Below are 17776 nucleotides of genomic sequence, written 5' to 3'. Positions count from 1 at the left end.
GTGGCCCTTCCTGTGGTGCTCCACAAGTCCCCCTTCCAAATATCTGATCAAACTTCAGAAACATATTATGCAGAATTATTACAGTCAAGACTTCAGAGAACATAAGATTATGGCAAAATTGAGGAGTGTAGTCATTGGGGTTTGCACCATCCAGTATGGAAGGCCAGCACCTCAACTCCATGATGGACCTCCTCCCTTGCAGTGGGCAGTGCTTCAGGTGGTGGGTGTGGTGATGCACCATTGGCCACCCCTGCTGGTCTTTTGGCTATAACTTTCTATAGAATAGAGCTATCCCAACACAGTTTATTTCACTGCACTCCGCATGAAATTATGCATTGAATGATATATAACATGATGTTTTGTTGTTGTTTTTTTTCAAAAATACCAACATTAAAAAATTTTTGGCCAGTAGTGGCGTCACCCCTTGGTGTGTGTCACCTGGTGTGGCCCACACACCCGCATCCCTCTAGTGATGCCACTGCCCCTGAGACATCTCCTGACCACCCTCCAGTGGAGCTTTAAGCCTTGAATCTGCCACCCAGGCTACTGTTACAAATGGTCTCCTTGTTCAGCCCTTACATAACTTACAATTTAATTAACTCAGAGCTCACTGTCACAGGGAATGACCATTTTAACAGTTTATATTTCTTTCCCTGCTATGGTAACCCACACACACACACAAAATAGCTGGTAACGCACAACCTCCCCCCCCCCCCAATAGCCCAGACGAAAAGACAAAATTAATGACACCCTTAACCGGCAGTACTGCTGACTAAAATCAGCCCCTGACGATTCATCAAGTTTTGCTTCCTTAGTTTATTGTCAGTATACAAAGCTTGAAGGCTCAATAAAAATATAAAGTGGTCAAAAGTCACAATAGTCAGCAGAGATAAATAAAAGAACAGGTTGCTGCTTTATGCAAAACCTGACCTTGAGCTCGTCTAGCTCAGGATGGTCTATAATGCATTAATGTGCATTGTTTTTCCACATGTGTCCTTCTGGATAGAAGCTGGAGCGCTAACACAGAGCTATAGCTTAACCCGATGCCCCTGAAGCTCCTGATAAAGAGAAGCAATGCCAGATAAAATTAGGCATGATTGACAGCTCAATCCTATCCACACTTTCCTGGGAGTCAGCCCCATTGACTCTAATGGGACTTACTTCTGAGCAGACATGCATAGGATTGGGCTGTACGGCTGCAGTCTTGCACACACTTACCAGGGAATGGTACCATTTAACTCAGTGGGACTGAGTTTCAAGTTGAGGAATAGGATCAGGCTGTACAGAAACAGGGCTTGCAATCTGAGGGACCAATCCTGACCAACGTTCCAGTGTAACCACAATTCAACCCCAAAGTAAGGGAACAAATGGAGGTGTGGGCTTAAGGTTGAACTGTTGCCCTGCCTAAAGATGCTAAGCAGGACCAGCCTTGGATTGGCCTTGGATGGGAGACCGGTAGTAGCTGACAGAGCTTGCAGAGGAATGTGAAGTGTGGAATGTGATGAAGTCAGCTGACAAGAGACAGCTACAATCTTGAGAACCTGCCAGGGTGAGATCTGCTGCTGTCTGTGAAGGCTTGGAAGGCGTAAGAGTACAGCCAGGATGATGCAGGGGCAGATCAGGTGTTTGAGTTGGGGGGAGTGCATGAGCACTACCTTAACTCCAGAACCCAGGGTTGACCTGTGCTGGGCTTCCAGTTGGCCTCATGGCTAAGGTTTGCTGGATGGGTAATTTGGACTCCTGTAAGGAAATGTGCAAGATCTCTAAAGGAGATAGGGTGTGGTGTCAACAGTGGCCCCTTACTCAGACAGGCAAGCATAGGGTTAATCCCAGGGCTCTAACTAGCAGGGGGTTTGCTGCACAGCTGCAGCCACTACAGGCAACCAGGTCATTAAGGGATAAAAGCAGCACCTGAGGAAGGTAGAATTTGATGGGTAGAAGGAGGAGGAAAGCTTGGAGGAAGGAAACTGAACTGATGGATTACTGGACTGAGGAACTGATGGACAGATAGGCGAGTGGACTTCTGAGGATTGCCGGAACAGAGACTGCTGGAGTCACTGGAGATTGGTGTGTGGCTATTACTCCCAAGGCCTGCTGAGGACCAAGTTGTTGCTGTGGTGACTACAGAAGCTGCTGGCAGGAGAGGGAAGGAAGGAGGACCTCTGCAGGTTGAACATGCAAGTTACCCTGGTGGTGGGATCCAGCAGTGCAGAACTGGGACCATTGTTGGGGAGCTAATTAGCTTAAAGTGGGCATAGGTTTTCTAAGTAAAGCTTGGACTGGGGATCTGGCAAAACAACTCCCACCGAAACTTGGAGCACAGATCTACCTGCTGCCTGGACCTGGGCTCCCAAATGAACTTGTGACCTCCATGGCCCAGGGTTGCTGGGCAGATAGACCTGGGCTCCCACCCAGATCTAACTGTTGGATAGACCCAAACTCCCATTCTGATTCAGCTTCATGGGCTGAATGTGATGTGCCACCTAGTGAGTGTTCCCCTGGTGCCTCACTCTGCTCCCTGAGCAACCTGCCAATTGTAAAATTGCCTTGTGTCTTGAGAAATAATGAGAAAGGTGGTATAAAAATCCTTAAATAAGTAAATGTTCCCTTACCTTAAGGAAGCCTCCATGACTGCCCCCCATTGCAAGATGCAGCACATGCCCCATTGGCATGACTGCATCAGATCTGAAAAATTGGATAGGATTGGGCCCTTACTTCACAAAAAGTGTAGAAAGTTGCAGGCTTAATTGCCTGCTTTGGCTCGGTCATGTTGTGAGAATGGATGATGGCCGGATCCCAAAGGATCTCCTCTATGGAGAACTTGTGCAAGGAAAGCACCCTACAGGTAGACCACAGCTGCAATACAAGGACATCTGCAAGAGGGATCTGAAGTCCTTAGGAGTGGACCTCAACAAGTGGGAAACCCTGGCCTCTGAGCGGCCCGCTTGGAGGCAGGCTGTGCAGCATGGCCTTTCCCAGTTTGAAGAGACACTTGGCCAACAGTCTGAGGCTAAGAGGCAAAGAAGGAAGGCCCATAGCCAGGGGGACAGGCCAGGGACAGACTGCACTTGCTCCCAGTGTGGAAGGGATTGTCACTCCCGAATCGGCCTTTTCAGCCACACTAGACGCTGCTCCAGAACTACCTTTCAGAGCGCGATACCATAGTCTTTCGAGACTGAAGTTTGCCAACTAGCAATTGTGAATTAACTCTCTTCTCTGAAGAACAGGAAGTGATCATAGTTGAGATGTATACAATGGGCAACTGTCTGACTGTAGTGGAGGGCCAACTGGAGGAGTTGCACCCATTCTTGTACTCTTCCCCCCTTGTGCTTTGTCATTCCAAATATCCTCCCCCTTACTTTAAAAAGCATCAACCTCCAGCATTTCTCCTCCTTCCTGGATTCAAAAAGGAAGAGGCGTATAAAGTGGAAGCATGGAGGAGAACAGAACGTTGGCTTACAGTGTTCCAATACCAACCCACCACTCTCTTCTCCTCCACACTTATAAGAACATAAGAAGAGCCCTGCTGGATCAGGCCAAAGGGCCATCTAGTCCAGCTTCCTGTATCTTACAGCAGCCCACCAGATGCCTCTGGGAGCACCCAAGAGACCTGCGTTCTGGTGACATCCCCTTGCATCAGGCATTCTGAGGTTGCCTACTTCTAAAACCAGCAGGTTGCACATACCTTATCATGGCTTGTAACCTGTGATGGACTTTCCCTCCAGAAATCTGTCCAGTCCCCTTTTAATGGCATCCAGGCCAGACACTAACATCACATCCTGTGGCAAGGAGTTCCACAGGCTAATTCCACACACTTCCTTCTTGTCCAATCCAGGAAGAAGTGAAGGGGCAGAAGCAGGCAGCAGGTGCTTCTTGCCAAACTGCCACTTGAGGCGGTCCCCTCAGTTGGCCTCATTGGATGCAGGATGGCCCTGTCCACTTCCTCGGATGCAGGAAGTGAGGCTAGCCTGTCAAGCTTGCCAGAGATTGGGCTGCAAGCCACAGACGCTTTGGCCACCGCCCGTCTGCTAGTCTTCAGGGTGCACCACAAGCCTCCGTTGTGGTTCTCCATTCATTTCCTAGCAGCACTCCGTTAAAGGGCAGGAAACTGGAGAGGTGCAGCTGGAGCGTATGCATTATTTACTCTGCAGCAAACCCCACTGTGAGACATGCGGGGCTTCCTCCCAGGGTGAGCGCACACACGTGCTTGCAGTGGTGACAATCCCAGCCTTGGGATTGTTTACCCAGAAGCAAAGCCCCATTGTGAGAGCCGGGATGATGTCGTGGTTAAGGAGTTGGAGTGGGATCTGAAAGGTCCAGGTTCAAATCCCTCTTTGGCCATGAAGCTACCTGAGCCTTGGGTCACTCAGCCTCGCCTACCTCCCAGGGTTGTTGTGAGGACAAAAGGAGAGAAGGAACTGTGTACAGCACTGTGAACACCTTGGAGGAAGGGCAGTATAAAAAGGTGGAACCCACAAAAAATAGTGTTCAGTGGGCAGCCAGTTCAAGGTGAGTAGGGTGCACACAGGCGGGGGGTGGGTGTGGGGGGGCTGCAGCCTGAGGGCCCAATCCAACTTTCCAGCCCTGATGTAGATGGGTGAGTGTGCCGTGCGGGGGGGGGGGGCGAACGACAGTCGCGGAGGTCTCCTCTAGGTAAGGGATGCATTGAGGCTGCACGGTCACTGGAAAGTTGGATAGGATCGGGCTCAGAATCAGCTCAAAAGCTGGAGCATGTGGAGAGATGCAGTGCATTGATTCCCTTTCCTCCCCCCCCCCCCTCAAGGTAAGGGATGCACTGAGGCTGCCCCAGCAATGAAAAGTTGAAGAGGATCGGGCCCAGAATCAGCTCCAAAGCTGGAGCGTGCTGAGAGATGCTCTCCCCCCCCAGCCCCATCCAAATGCTCCTTTTCCCCCCAGCCCCCCATTGAGAGTGTCCCCCCTCCCCCCAGCTCCATCACGACGGTCCTGCCCAGGCTCTGCCCACCTCAGGCGTTGCCCTTTTAAGACGCCCGGGTGCCAGCTCAGGTAGGCAGAGCCCATGCTCAGCAGTGGCTCCTATGGCAACCCAATCGGATCAGCTGGCTTCATGAATATTCCCCAGTCCCAGGAGCTGCTGCATGAGGAATCGGGGATGGCAGCGGCGGCAGTAGTGATGTCAGCAGAGCCCGGAGAGGGGATGCTGCAGGTTGCTGCTTAATTCTTCGCTCTTGGCCACCAGGAGTTGAGGCCGCTTCTCAGATCTGGGGGTGGCTGGGAGATTTTTGGGGGGTGTGGGGGGGCAGAAGAGGACGCCCAGCGGGGCTCGGGGTCTTCCCCTTGGCTGCAGCCCCAGCATTTGTTGCCTTCCTCCCCCTCGTCCTTATTATGTCTGCTCCCCCCCAGACGCGGCTGCACGTTTTCAGCTGGAGATCATCACCACCACCACCACCACCCAGACCAGCATCGCCGCCGCCGCCACCACCACCATGTCGAGGCAGCAGCAGCCGGGCAAGACCGGAGGAGCTGTGAAGAGCCGGCTGGTGCCCCCCTGGGCTGTGCAGGCAGGCGGCAGGGCGCCCCTGGACCAGTGGGACGCCAGCTAGCCGGGGAGGGGCTCGGCACGCAGCCCACCAGAGGGGTGTGGAGAGGAGACTGAGGAAGGGGAGGGAGATCGCGGAGGGGGGGCAGCCTCCTGGTGCCTGCTGTGTCTTCTCACCCCCCCCCCCCACAAGCGGAGGCAGGATGGTCATCTTGGGCTGCTAAGGAAATGAAGAGGACCCCCCCACCATCACTCCGGCAGCCTCCTGCTCCTTGAGCCGGGGGTGGGGGGAGAGGCCAGCCAAGGTGCCCCCCACCCTGCCGACCTCCAAGCCTCCCCTTCCCACCCAGCCGGGCTGATCTTCCTCCTCCTCCGCCGCCGCCGCCGCGCTGCTTCTCCCCAGCCAGGCAGCGCGCGGGGCCATGGACCGGCTGCCCCAGTCGATGCGCAAGCGGCTCTACAGCCTCCCACAGCAGGTCGGCCCCAAGGCGTCGATCATGGACGAGGAGGATGAGGAGGGAGGCGGTGGCCAGGACGCCCGTCGCAAGAGCATCCGGCTGAAGCCACTGCCCTCCCCCTCGGGCCCGACAGGGGGCGCTCGTGGCTTCGGGGCAGCAGAGGCGTCCAGGGCCGGCGATGGGCTGGAAGGCGGCGGCGGGGCCAAGACCAGCACCAACGGGGACTGCCGGCGCTTCAAAGGGAGCCTCTCGTCGCTGGCCAGCCGCCACCCCCACGAAGCTGCCCCCGAGGAGAGGCGTCTCATCAGCAGCGAGGGGGACGCGGCGTCTCCCGGGGAGGACAGGCCCTCCCCGGGGCTCCTGGAGCCTGAGCAGGGACCCCCTGCCCCGTTGGGGCAGTCTGCGGCAGCCCCTGCCTCCTCCTCTTCCTCACTGCCCCCAGACCCCCAGCCTCCGCCTTCTGCCTCCGCCTTCATCAAAGTGGAAGGGGGTGGGGGCCCCCTAGGAGGAGGAGGGGGCGACCAAATCACCCCAGAGGACGAGCAGAGGCTGGGGCAAGCGGGCTTCATGCAGAGGCAGTTCGGGGCCATGCTGCAGCCCGGGGTCAACAAATTCTCCTTGAGGATGTTTGGCAGCCAAAAGGCCGTGGAGAGGGAGCAGGAAAGGGTTAAGTCCGCAGGCTTCTGGATCATCCATCCTTACAGTGATTTCAGGTAAGAGCCACCACCACTGCCCTGGTCCAGCCTCTGGTTCGCCTTTTGAACCAGCCACAGGTAACTTTTCTCACTAGTTTCCCACAGGCGGCTGAAAGGACACTGTGGCAGGCTGGTGGGAAACACTTCTCCCTGGAGATCCTGCTAAACTTTGCACCTCCTTCCGCTGAATTCAGCTCTCAGGACTATTTAGGGCCATTTGATGCGCTTCTGTTAACGTGGGGGGGGATCAGTGACGCCACAGGGACGCGGTGGTTGTGGGGATGTCCCCTCCCCGTTCACCTGATGCACCCACTGCAAAGCCTCCCAAGGTTGACTTCAAGTCATACGTTCTACAGCCTGATCGGAAGTAGGCTTAGGGCCCAATCCTACCTAGCTTTTCAGCACTGATGTAGCTATAGCAATAGGGCATGTGCTGCATCCTGCAGTGTGTTTCGGGCTGTCATGGGGGCCTCCACGTGGTAAGGGAACATTTGTTCCTTTGCCTAGGTGTTCCATTGTGGCTGCATTGGTGCTGGAAAGTTGGGTAGGATTGGGCCCTTACGTGGAAACAAAGCCCCATAGGTTCCAGAGGACTTGCTTCCCTGTAAAGTTGCAACCCCATGCATGTTTCCTTGGAAAGGAAATTCCCAGTTCCCAAAGGAATTCAGTGGAATTTGCTTCTGAGTTTATATATAGGATCAGTGGCTGAATAGGGTTGCAGCTGCCCTGAAATCCCCCCCCCCAACATACCCAGGACAAGAAGGCCTTTTTCAACCTCTCCTTGTCTAGAGCAGTTACCATTGCAGTATCTTCAGCTAGGAATTTGTATGAGCAATGAGTAGCTCTACTCATTAAAGGAGAGACCTTCATAGAATGAGAGAGGAGAGATGCATCTCCATTACCCAGAACTTCCTCTTTGTGATTTCATTTTAAAATAGGGGGATCAGGCTTTATGGCTAGAAAAGCTGTCTGAGCGCCACCAAGGGGGACCCTGAACGGGAGGGTGCAATGAAGGAATTAACTTGCTCTAGTTAATTTCTGCAAAGTATTTGGAAAGTGAGTGAGGGTTGTGCTGAAGGCCTTTCTGGGTGCATTGGTACCTGGTAAGGATTTGTTGGTGCAATATGGACTATGTTGCAATCAGTAGTAGGAATGGTGACTTATAATTGGAGGGCCAGGTCTTGGCCTTGTAGTGTCGACTCTACGATCAGCCCTTTCACATTAGGTTTACACAAAATCAAGACATATGGTGTGAAGCACTGGTGCAGATTTTTTAGTTTAGAAAAAAGAATGTGGTTGATGTTTAGAAAGGCACATGTGGCATAGAGAGAGGGAGAGAGTGAACAGAGAACAGGGTCATTCCAAGATCTCTAGGTGCCTGTGGAGGCAAGCCAAATAGTGATGGGCCAGCCTCTGCTTCTCTCACTTGCTGAACTGGAACAGGAAGGGGGGGCGAGGCAAAAGAGGAAGTGTGGAGGAGAGGAGAGTGGTGGGCTAGTTGATCACTGGTGTAGCTAAGGGGGGCAGGGAGTACATTGCCCCAGGTACCACGCCTTGAGCTGGTACCAACCTGCACCCCTGGCAGGTCCTGAGGCACTGGGGAGGAGATCTGAGGCATGGGGAGGCCTCGCCAAGCCTTAGAAGGTCTCCTGGAGGTTTTAGGAAAGCACTTACGGTTTTCATGAAAACTGGGCTTCCCACACCTCAAATCACCTCCTGGATGCCCCCAGGGGTGATCTGGGCATTTGGCCCTTGGGGGTGTGTGAACACTCTGGTGAGGATTTAAAAATTTTTGTACCCCAGTTGCCGGATCCCTTAGCTATGCCACTGGATGCCCCAATTTAGCTGTCTTTTTGCTAATTCCCTTTTTTAAATAACCCCCCCCCCCCATCCTATTGTTACCTTGATGCTCCAGCCTCCTAACTATTTTGGCTGCCCTGTGCCTTTTCCCAGCTCAGTAATATCCTTTTGCAGATGTGATGATCAAAGGTGTATGCGGTGTTCCAAATGCGGCTGAGTAGTGCTATAATATTAGCAATTTTTATTCTCAAACTATTTATATTTTAATTTCTCACACGGAATGTGCCTTTTTCACAGCTGCCGTGCACCAGGTCAATGTTTTCCATTCAGCTCTCCAGCCAGTGACTGAGTGAATGGTGACTGGTTGGGTTAGTGCACCCTGAGGGACGGCTATGAGGCCAGGTAATCCCTTCTGCCACTGAAGCCCCGGGCAGTCAACTGTCCCCAATGCACAGCTGACTGAGCACAGAAAGGGTTTCCTAAAGGATTTCCAAGTTGTAATTTGTAGACTTTTCCCTGGCAACTATATTCACAATCTGAACTGAAAGACATTTCAGCAACAGGCAAATGAACTGGTTGGTCTGGTCTCCAGATTGTACCACAATCTGGATTTTTTTAAAAAAGTGGAATGTTTATTTTTATTTTTTATTTTGTAATTCTTGGGGAAAAAAGGGGAACAGAATTCACGGTCTTGGGGCATGGTCTTGAAGTCTCATGATACAGCCAACTTGGCAGAGTTTATGCAGGTCTAGGTTGGATCTATGTCCGGATCTATTACCCTATGTACCTTAACTTGGGGTATGCCATGATGGATGAAATGCAGGATATAATTTTTAAACTTTATAGTAAGGAGCAAGAAGAGGAGACATTTGCTTTGCTTTAAGAACTGCATCCTTGCAGATTTGGGTACAACTTCACGGGAATGGATTTCCTATCAGTATCACTGTCGCTGAGTCAGGATAGGGCCGTGGTTCTGGTGTCAGACCTGGAAGATCCAGGTTCAAATCCCTGCTGAGCCATGAAGCTTCCTGGGTGACATTGGGTGAGTCAGGAACTCTCAGCCTAACCTACCTCATAGGGTTGTTGTGAGGACAGAAAAGAAGAGAAGGAACCATTATATACCAGTCTGAATTCCATGGAGGAAGGGTGAAATAATGGCGTTAAAAGAGAGAGAATCTTTGTCCCAAGCTTAGAAATGATGCTCTTTCTCGCCATGTGAATGAATCCAACCCCTTTTTACCTGGATTCATTTTTCAGCATAGAACCAAGAAAGGAGATTGAACCAAGAGGCTTTTGCAAGAGGAGCCCATGTTGTTCTTCGCCTCACGCCATATGTTCACTGAGAGCATGCAGCTGCACCAAAAAGGTGCGTGACACATTCTATGGTGGCAGGGAAAACCTGAAGGCAAATGGGTGGTAAATGAAAAATATTCTCAGTTATGTCCACGTAATCCACAGGCTGCTATGGGTCTACTCAGTCAGCCGTTTTGGTGGCATATGTCCAAGGAGAGAAAAAGGGTGGGAGGTCTTCAAAAGGGGATAAGAGCTGGTGTGCACAACTACCACCAGATCCACTCCCTCTTTTCCCCAACACGCCCTCAGTTTCTCCCCCAACAAGTCCCTTCCCTCCCCACCCACAAACTGCCCCCTGCAGTGGCTCTCCTGCAATGGAGCAGGCCACTGGCCACCAGTGGGCTGCTGATGCGGCCATGACAAAGGCAGCTCAAAAATGGCTACTAGATTCTTGTACCCTGTGAGACTTTCAAATTTAGTGGACAACACCAAAGGGCTTCTTGTTATTACCGACGCAGGAATAACAAAAAGTCATCTAGATTAGTACCCTGCCCACAGGAAGGACCACTCTTCCAGCATTTTGCAGTCCAGGCTGCTGTGTGCTGCCAGCCAAGAGCAGATGCACCACAGGAAGAGATCCTCAGTGCAAGGAGTTGGGTCACACAATTCTTACATGCTTACACTGAAGCCCATCCCTGCATGTGCGGTTGAGCTTAGTATCTGATGAGCATGGAGGATTCCACCCCTAGTCACCTTAAATCAATGAAACCAGGGCTTAATCTGCCTTGATTGGCTTACTTACTGGTCAGTGGTTACTTTGAAGCCTACATTGTATTCATAAGTCATGTATTCCACGGGTTCATTATTGTTTACATATAGCTATGGAATGGCTACGTTTAGAATCTAGTGTACCGTTCTGGTTGCCCCATCTTGATAAGGATATCCAAGAGTGAGCTGAATTTCAGTCAAACCAATCAAAGGAATGGACTATGAAGAAAGGTTGATATGTTTGTGACTTTTTAGTTTAGAAAAAAAAGATGGCAGGGGTATAATAGAAATTTATGGAGCTATGCATGAGGAGGAGGAAATGGACAGAGACAAATCTGTCTTCTTCTTCATAATGCTGCATTTTGTGACACCCCCCCCCCCTTCTTGGAAGATTCAGGTCAGACAAAAAAAATTACCCCATTTTTGCCTGACCCACAAGTGTACACATTTGGTCCCTGTTGTATGTATGCAACACTGGGCAGAACTGGCTTAACAGAATGCATCATTCATTTGTGGACTTTATCACTATAAGATGTGGTGGTAGCCACTGGCTTAGTTAAAACCAAATAACACAACTTCCTGTAAAAGAAATTTCTCGGGCTGGCTACTGTGGGAACAGGGTGCTCAATTATGTAGATCTTTGGCCTGATCCAACAGGATGGTTTTTAATATTCTGTCCTATTCTAGAGGAAAATTGAGAACAGTTACTAAAGTGAACATGAAACCCAATCCCATGAATGCTTACTCTGAAGTAATCTGTTTGATCAGTGGAGCCGTATAACTGTATATCGAATTGCAGCCATGGTACATTAAAATGCACCTCTTTCTCCTTAGCGTTGGCCACATGTGCCTGTTCAAACATCACACTCTGATTTCTAACATATGGTATTCTCAGGCTAGGGTTCTGGAGAACTGCCAGTCACTGGAAGTCTTGTGAGTATTATAAGAGCGTTTTTAAAATGAAGTGTAGAACAGCTGTTGTAAACATTGTTTTCGATGTTCTAGCTAGATGCTCTAGCACTGCTCTAGATGTCTTTAAAGCTCTTATATGGTGCACTAATGGTGGTGTTCAGTGGATTGTTTTGGTTGGTCTTCAGGAAGGAGACCATCTTGGGTATAGGTAGGGTTCATGGCGAGCCAATTTTACATTGTTCTTGAAAGGCTTTAAGAAATGAGTCAGTGCCTTTATGGGTTTTCCATACCTAGAGCTGACAGTTGCCTAATTATAGTTGCTTAAGGCCTAAATCCTAACCAGTTTTCCAGCACGGACATAGCTGTGCCAATGGGGCATGTGCTGCATCTTGTAGTTGGGTGGCAGTCACGGAGGCCTCCTCAAGGCAAAGGAATGTTTGTTCCTTTGTTACTTCGGAGCTACATTGGGTTGGTTAGGAATGCTCCCTAAGTTAAAGAAGAGCCATAAAGGGCAAGACTCCTTTTTAAGTATTGCAATGTGTGTGGAATACAGTGTGTACAGTATACATATGAAATGATTAGGTAAGCAGCAGTGGTGGAAGCCATTTGACTAGCTGGAATTTGTAGCTGGCATTTGAATCTCCCAAGTCTCTCTGATCAAATGATTGTATGCATACAATATATTGGCATCACTAGGGTTTATGCCACCCAGTGCCGGCGGCCAGCACGTCACCTCCTGATGGAACTCCTCCCATACTATGGGCTGGGCAACGTCTTGGGCGGTGGGTGTAGTGATGTACCATTGCCCCGCCCTGCTGATTTTTTGCTATAACCTGATAGACTAGAGCTATTTCAGTGCGGTTTGTTTCATTGCATTCTACATGACATTACGCATCAAATGATATATAATGCGACGGTTTTATTTGACAATACCAAGGTTTAAAATTTTTTGGCCAGAAATGGTGTCACCCGGTGCGGCCTGCACCCCCCAGCAATGGACTGCTGTGACTGCATGAACAAGAGGACCTGACCCACAGTGGAAATTCAGAGATGGGTGCCCTAAGCTAACAAGTAGCACCCTGTGCTAACAAGTAAATCCAAAGGAGTTTCATCAATGTACTCTTGGTGTATGTACTGGCTCATTGCCTTTCTGTAGGAGGTTATGGATTCCTCTCACGCGAGACAACACTCTTGCTACTTGGGGATTACCAATCCCACAACCAAATTGTGGTGAGTTAACAGCAATCTGATTCTATCCTTGCTGGCTGGTGGGTTTCAGCGTGGATGCACCGCTTCAGTGTGCGTTAAAAATGAATGAGTTGCTTTCTCCCCGACAATGCTGAGAGCTCCAAACAACATGCCATAAAAGTTTTAAAAGCATATCCCAAACTGGGAGATAATTCAGCTGGTTACAGCTGTGTAAAGCATCCTTAAAACCAGTCCGCTCGATAGATCCCAGCTAAAGAAAGCTTTCCACCGGTGATGAAAACTAGAGAGACGGAGAGAAGGGGGGCTTATTGACTCTCCCAGGGAGGGAACTCCAAAGAATGGAAACTGCACTGATGAATGGGCTGCTCTGTACTCTTGTCAGTTCTAACTGCACTAGAAGGAGGGATACAGGGCAAAGAGTTCATGGACCAGGCTTTTGTTTTTCCGAATGTCTACTTGAAATCTCCTCTCTTGCAGTTTGTACCTCCTGATGCTTGTAGTGACATGCTAAATACTGTCCCTGCCCCTTACTGGATGACGTGCCAGTCTCTGCTCCTCTCACTCTCCTTTCTAGCTCACTACTCTCTTCCCTTCCTCATTTCCTCTTCATCCCTACCCCCCACTTCTTTTGCAATCCAGGGGGTGGAAACAGGAGGAACAGTGGAGGTAGAGATGAATCCCTCCCCCCAACAAACTACTGCCTGAGGTTATTCCTTCAGTTGGCCTCATGGATGGGCTGGCGCTGGTGCTATAGACCCTTCTTCAGTGAAAGACCACTGGACTTACACACAGAAGATTCCACGTTCTATACCTGCTGCCTCCCTACACAGCTGGGAAAAACCTGGCTGAAAACCTGGAGTCTGCTGTCAGTCAGCATTGACAATGCCAATAGTCTTTTTTTTTTTTCTTTTTTTTCTTTTTGGCCCTTAAATCTAGACCTCAGTAGAAGACACCAGCAAGCAAAGAAGAGAGAATGTAACCCTAACGTTCAGGTTCAAGCAGGTTCTTTTGTCCTTCCATATCGCCCCAATATTCTCTCTTCCATCTCAACATTTTGTGGCTCTTGGGGAGTCTCAGAGCATGGCCAGTTCACACCGGGCTGTTTTTTTCTTTTAATTTACAAACAGTGTCTGAGCGCATAGAAACTGCTACATCATTTGTGGGTGGCCTTGTCTTGATTCCAGTCCAATAGGCGTTCAGCCACCTGAGTTTCCTGTCGTAGGGTAGTCAAAATATTGATTCTGAGACCATTCAAAATCACTTGCGTTCCATTTGAAACTGAACTGGGCAACTCTTGGAATCTCTGCCAATTAACTTCTCTGTGGGGTTGCCCTTCTCAGCTCGCCAAATCTGAATGGCTTAACTTGGCATGATGCAAATAGTCTGATGCAAATTGAGCAGATTTAATTGCAATCAGTTAAATAAACCAGGAAAACATTGGTTCTAACTCCGGCACTGGTTGGCGTAATGAGCAGGTAGGTTGTCTCCTATGGAGCTGCCAAAGTTTAGTGGGAAAAGATTGTTGGTTACAAAACTGGAATTTGATTTGTGAATGAGCCTGGAGCTTGGGCTTGCCCCTGTGTTTCTAAGATCTAATGAAAGGGTTAATTAGTCAAATGTTAAATATCCTGGATGTGCTTTCAGTCATGTATCTCCATGGAAGCTTGAAAAGCTACCTGATGTTTCCTTACGGTGTACGGTTGTGGTGTAAATAGACCAGTTCCCTCCTCCCAGGTGGTCAGCGCAGATGACAAAAAAAAAATGTGCTTTTTTTCCTGGCAGCTTTTGGGTGAGACAGGGAGTTAATGTGATATGAGTGAGAGGCTGGAATGAAGAAGCTGGGTGAGAGCAAGCCAAGAGCCAGTGCGCCTTTCAAAGTGCAAGAGCTGCTCTCTGGGGCATTAATGCAATCTGTCATTGCTGGACAGATATATAGTTGAAAAAAAAGCAAATACTACAAAGGCACCATAAGCCTCCAGCATACTCTTCTCCAAAGAAAGACAGAAGCAGTAGCAGACTTCCCCAGCCCCACGCCTGGGGCAAAGGTCCGCAACGGCACCCCCTGCGAGATGCTGCCTCCTGCACATAAATCCACTCCCCCCCATCACCACAATGTTACAGAACCTCGCACGATTCTAGGAGAAGCCTCTTGAGGCTTCCCCAAAGTCTTAAACTGTGCTTCTGGCAAACCAGAAGCATAGTTTCCAACAGCGTTGGGAGCCTCAGAGAGGCTTTTGCATGATCCTAGAGGTACGCTGTGCTCCACGTCTGGGGCATTTGCCCCTTTTAGTTAATGGCAAGTCCGCTACTGGCCAGAAGCCATGGGTAGCAGTATGCCCCTGGAACTTCTTGCCACCCAGGAAAGCAAGGCACATAATGCAGCAATAGATGAGTCAGCAATTGTCTCCCTCTGCCCTCCTGGCAGACTCTGCAGCATGTGAAATGAGAACTTCTTCTACTCCAGCGGAAGATCCTTACCAAATGATTAGGACTGCCATTCTAGACACTCTGGCCAGAGAGTAAGCACCATTGACTACAGTGGGACTTACTGGTGAACAAACATGCATTGGATTGTGCAGTAGGGTTCATTAGAGGATTTTGCTTGACAAATTGAAGTAATGGCAAAATTGCCTTTAGGATAGAGCAGTGTTCTTCAGCCTGTGGGTAATGACCCCAATGAGGTTGCAAAGCCTCATTTGGAGGGTTTGTGGCAACCTTCCAAAGCCTGTGCAGAAGAAGGCTTGGATCCAATCCAATAATGGTCCTGCCTTATCCAAACTGAGTTCTTGATATAATCCTGCACAGCCTCTTTCAAATTTCTTGCCCTGCAGCTCCTAAGGATGACCCTGCTCAGGTTGTTGACCCTCCTCGCAGGGTTGTTGTGAAGATACGAGAGGTAGGGAGAAATGGGATAGGGGTGGGCAGATTGGGTTCCAGGAGGGGGGCAGGATCAGCAATGAGTCCCCAGTCTCATACTTTGTTTTTTGGGGGGGGTCATGACACAGAAAAGGTTGAAGACCATTGGGAGAGAGGGCAGGGATGAACAAAAGTCAGCCATGGATAGTATTATATCATATGCTTTTATTTGTGGGAAGGAAAGCAGTTGGGGGGGGGGTTGTGTGAAATGGAGGTTGGATACAGATTACAGTATATGCATTTTCTCCGATTTGATACGTTGCACCCCCAACTCTCCGTGATGACAGTAAAGCAAGATATTCCTACAGAGGTAGAAAAATGACTAGAGTGTCACGCACTGGATTGACTTGGTGTGGTCATGTGAGCATACTTCAGGCAGAAAAGCAATGTGGCTGTATGCCAGTCAGTGGAGCATGAGGCCTGTGCATGCAACTGAATTCTTCTGGATTTGGGCTGAGAGGGAGTCTTGAGGGGGCAATTGAACTAGATTGACCTCTGCTGTGTCCTGGCATGCAATTTGTGTGGGGTATTTTTGGCTGGACATCCAAACCCAGCCATCAGCAGACAGGGGTGAGATGGAGTGGAAATATTTTTCCGACTGTCGCATTTAGAAGCACCGTTTCACAGCTCTGAGCCTCCAACTACACCCAGTGGTTTGAGCTTTTCAAAAAATAAAAAATGAAGATGGGGTAGTGACTGAAGACAGGAGTACAGCAATGGCAGCGGAGAAGGGAAAGGGTAATTAACACTTTCTGATTGGCTGCCACCTGAGGATAGGACGTTAAATACTTCCAGCCACTAAGCTACAGTACCAATCCGGCTTCTATTGATTTTCTACCTAGTGCATCCCCTTGAATTAATCTTCAGGTTTATGAATATCAAGACTGGTCTATTTCTCTTGCTTCTCTTTTCTAACTGACAAAGGGGCCTGTTTGCTTCAGCTGAGCTGGGAATAGAACATGAGAATAGCTGGGCTTCATATTCTGAAACCAGGGTGGGGGAGGACTTCTCATTCTCCAAAAATAACTCTTCCCCAGTGGTATTGCTCAGGGGGCACAGGGGGTGTGGGCTGCACCGAGTGATGCACACAGGGAGGTGACACCACCGCTCATGAAAATTTTTTAAATCTTGGTATTTTTGAATAATACCATTGTGTTGTACATCAGTCGATGTGTAATGTCCTGCCAAGTGCAATGAAACAAACCGCATTGAAATATCTCTATTCTATCAAATGTTATAGCCATAAAACCAGTGAGGGTGGGGTGTTGGTACATCACCATGACCACCACCAGGAGCGTTTCCCCACCCACTGCATGGGAGGCAGTCCATCATAGGGGTGACGCACCGGACTCCCTCACCAGGTGACGCAAGCCCCATAACGCCACCGCCTTCCCCCAAAGCTTCAGAATGATGGTGTTCCTTCTGCAGTCAAGAGGAGAGTTGTATTTGGCACCCGCTGATAGTATTGCTTGCCTGCGTGTCAACCATAGCTGTGACTTCCCTGTAGCAGTATTCTCCTGTAGCAGAGTGTTGCCTGCACTTGTCGCTTCAGGTCTCTGCTTCTACAGAGCTTGAGACTTTCCTCTTAAGTGGAACTGGGACAGCTGCTGGTCCAAACAGACAGTGTGTGGTATGACTAAAATCCAAGCAAACCCCAGTCAACCAGCTTATGATGATCCTCTTTCATTGGTATATACAAGACAGGTCCAAGTGCCCTTCATATCATTCATCGCTGATCAATTCGGGTAGTCTTCCCAAAGGGAAAGTGCAACTAGTTTTGATAAAGCATGCGTGTGGTCCAAGAACTTCCTGCATTTAAGGGTACCTCATGCTGCTACCCCTCTTATACAATGGCATGCTAGCAGGCACAAAGAGCTGCCACGGCTCCTCCCCTTCCTCCCCACTTGCTTCCTGGATTTGAAAAGGAAGAGAGGAACAGAGCAGATGAGGAAGTGTGGAGGAGAGGAGATAAGAGCAGTGGGCTAGAGCGTCAGAGATGCTGCCACTCTCTTCTCCTTCGCATTTTTCCTTTCTTCTCAAATCCAAATAGGAAGAGTGGTGAAGATGGAAAGATGGAGACAGGCAGAGGCGTCCCCCTCTAGCAAATTGCCACCTAAGGCAACTGCCTCATTTGGCCTCGTCGCTGTGCCAGCACTGTGCCCACTTCAGCAATGAATTTCTCCCTTGCTACTCCTGCTTATATCTAC

The 17776-nt window shown here is 49.7% G+C and overlaps 1 protein-coding gene across 1 annotated transcript in view; it reads left to right on the top strand.

Moving 5' to 3' along the window:
- The first annotated feature begins 5940 nt into the window (after positions 1 to 5940).
- Positions 5941 to 17776, top strand: part of HCN4 (hyperpolarization activated cyclic nucleotide gated potassium channel 4) — a 108018-nt gene continuing 96182 nt past the window's right edge. The window contains exon 1 of the mRNA XM_066635314.1: positions 5941 to 6689. Coding sequence (XP_066491411.1) covers positions 5941 to 6689 — 749 coding nt within the window. The remainder of the gene's footprint in view (positions 6690 to 17776) is intronic.

This window comes from Tiliqua scincoides, chromosome 8, assembly GCF_035046505.1.
Source record: "Tiliqua scincoides isolate rTilSci1 chromosome 8, rTilSci1.hap2, whole genome shotgun sequence".
Classification (NCBI taxonomy): Eukaryota; Metazoa; Chordata; class Lepidosauria; order Squamata; family Scincidae; genus Tiliqua; species Tiliqua scincoides.
The sequence above is the reverse complement of the archived record's forward strand: the minus strand, read 5'-3'. Positions and strand labels throughout refer to the sequence as shown.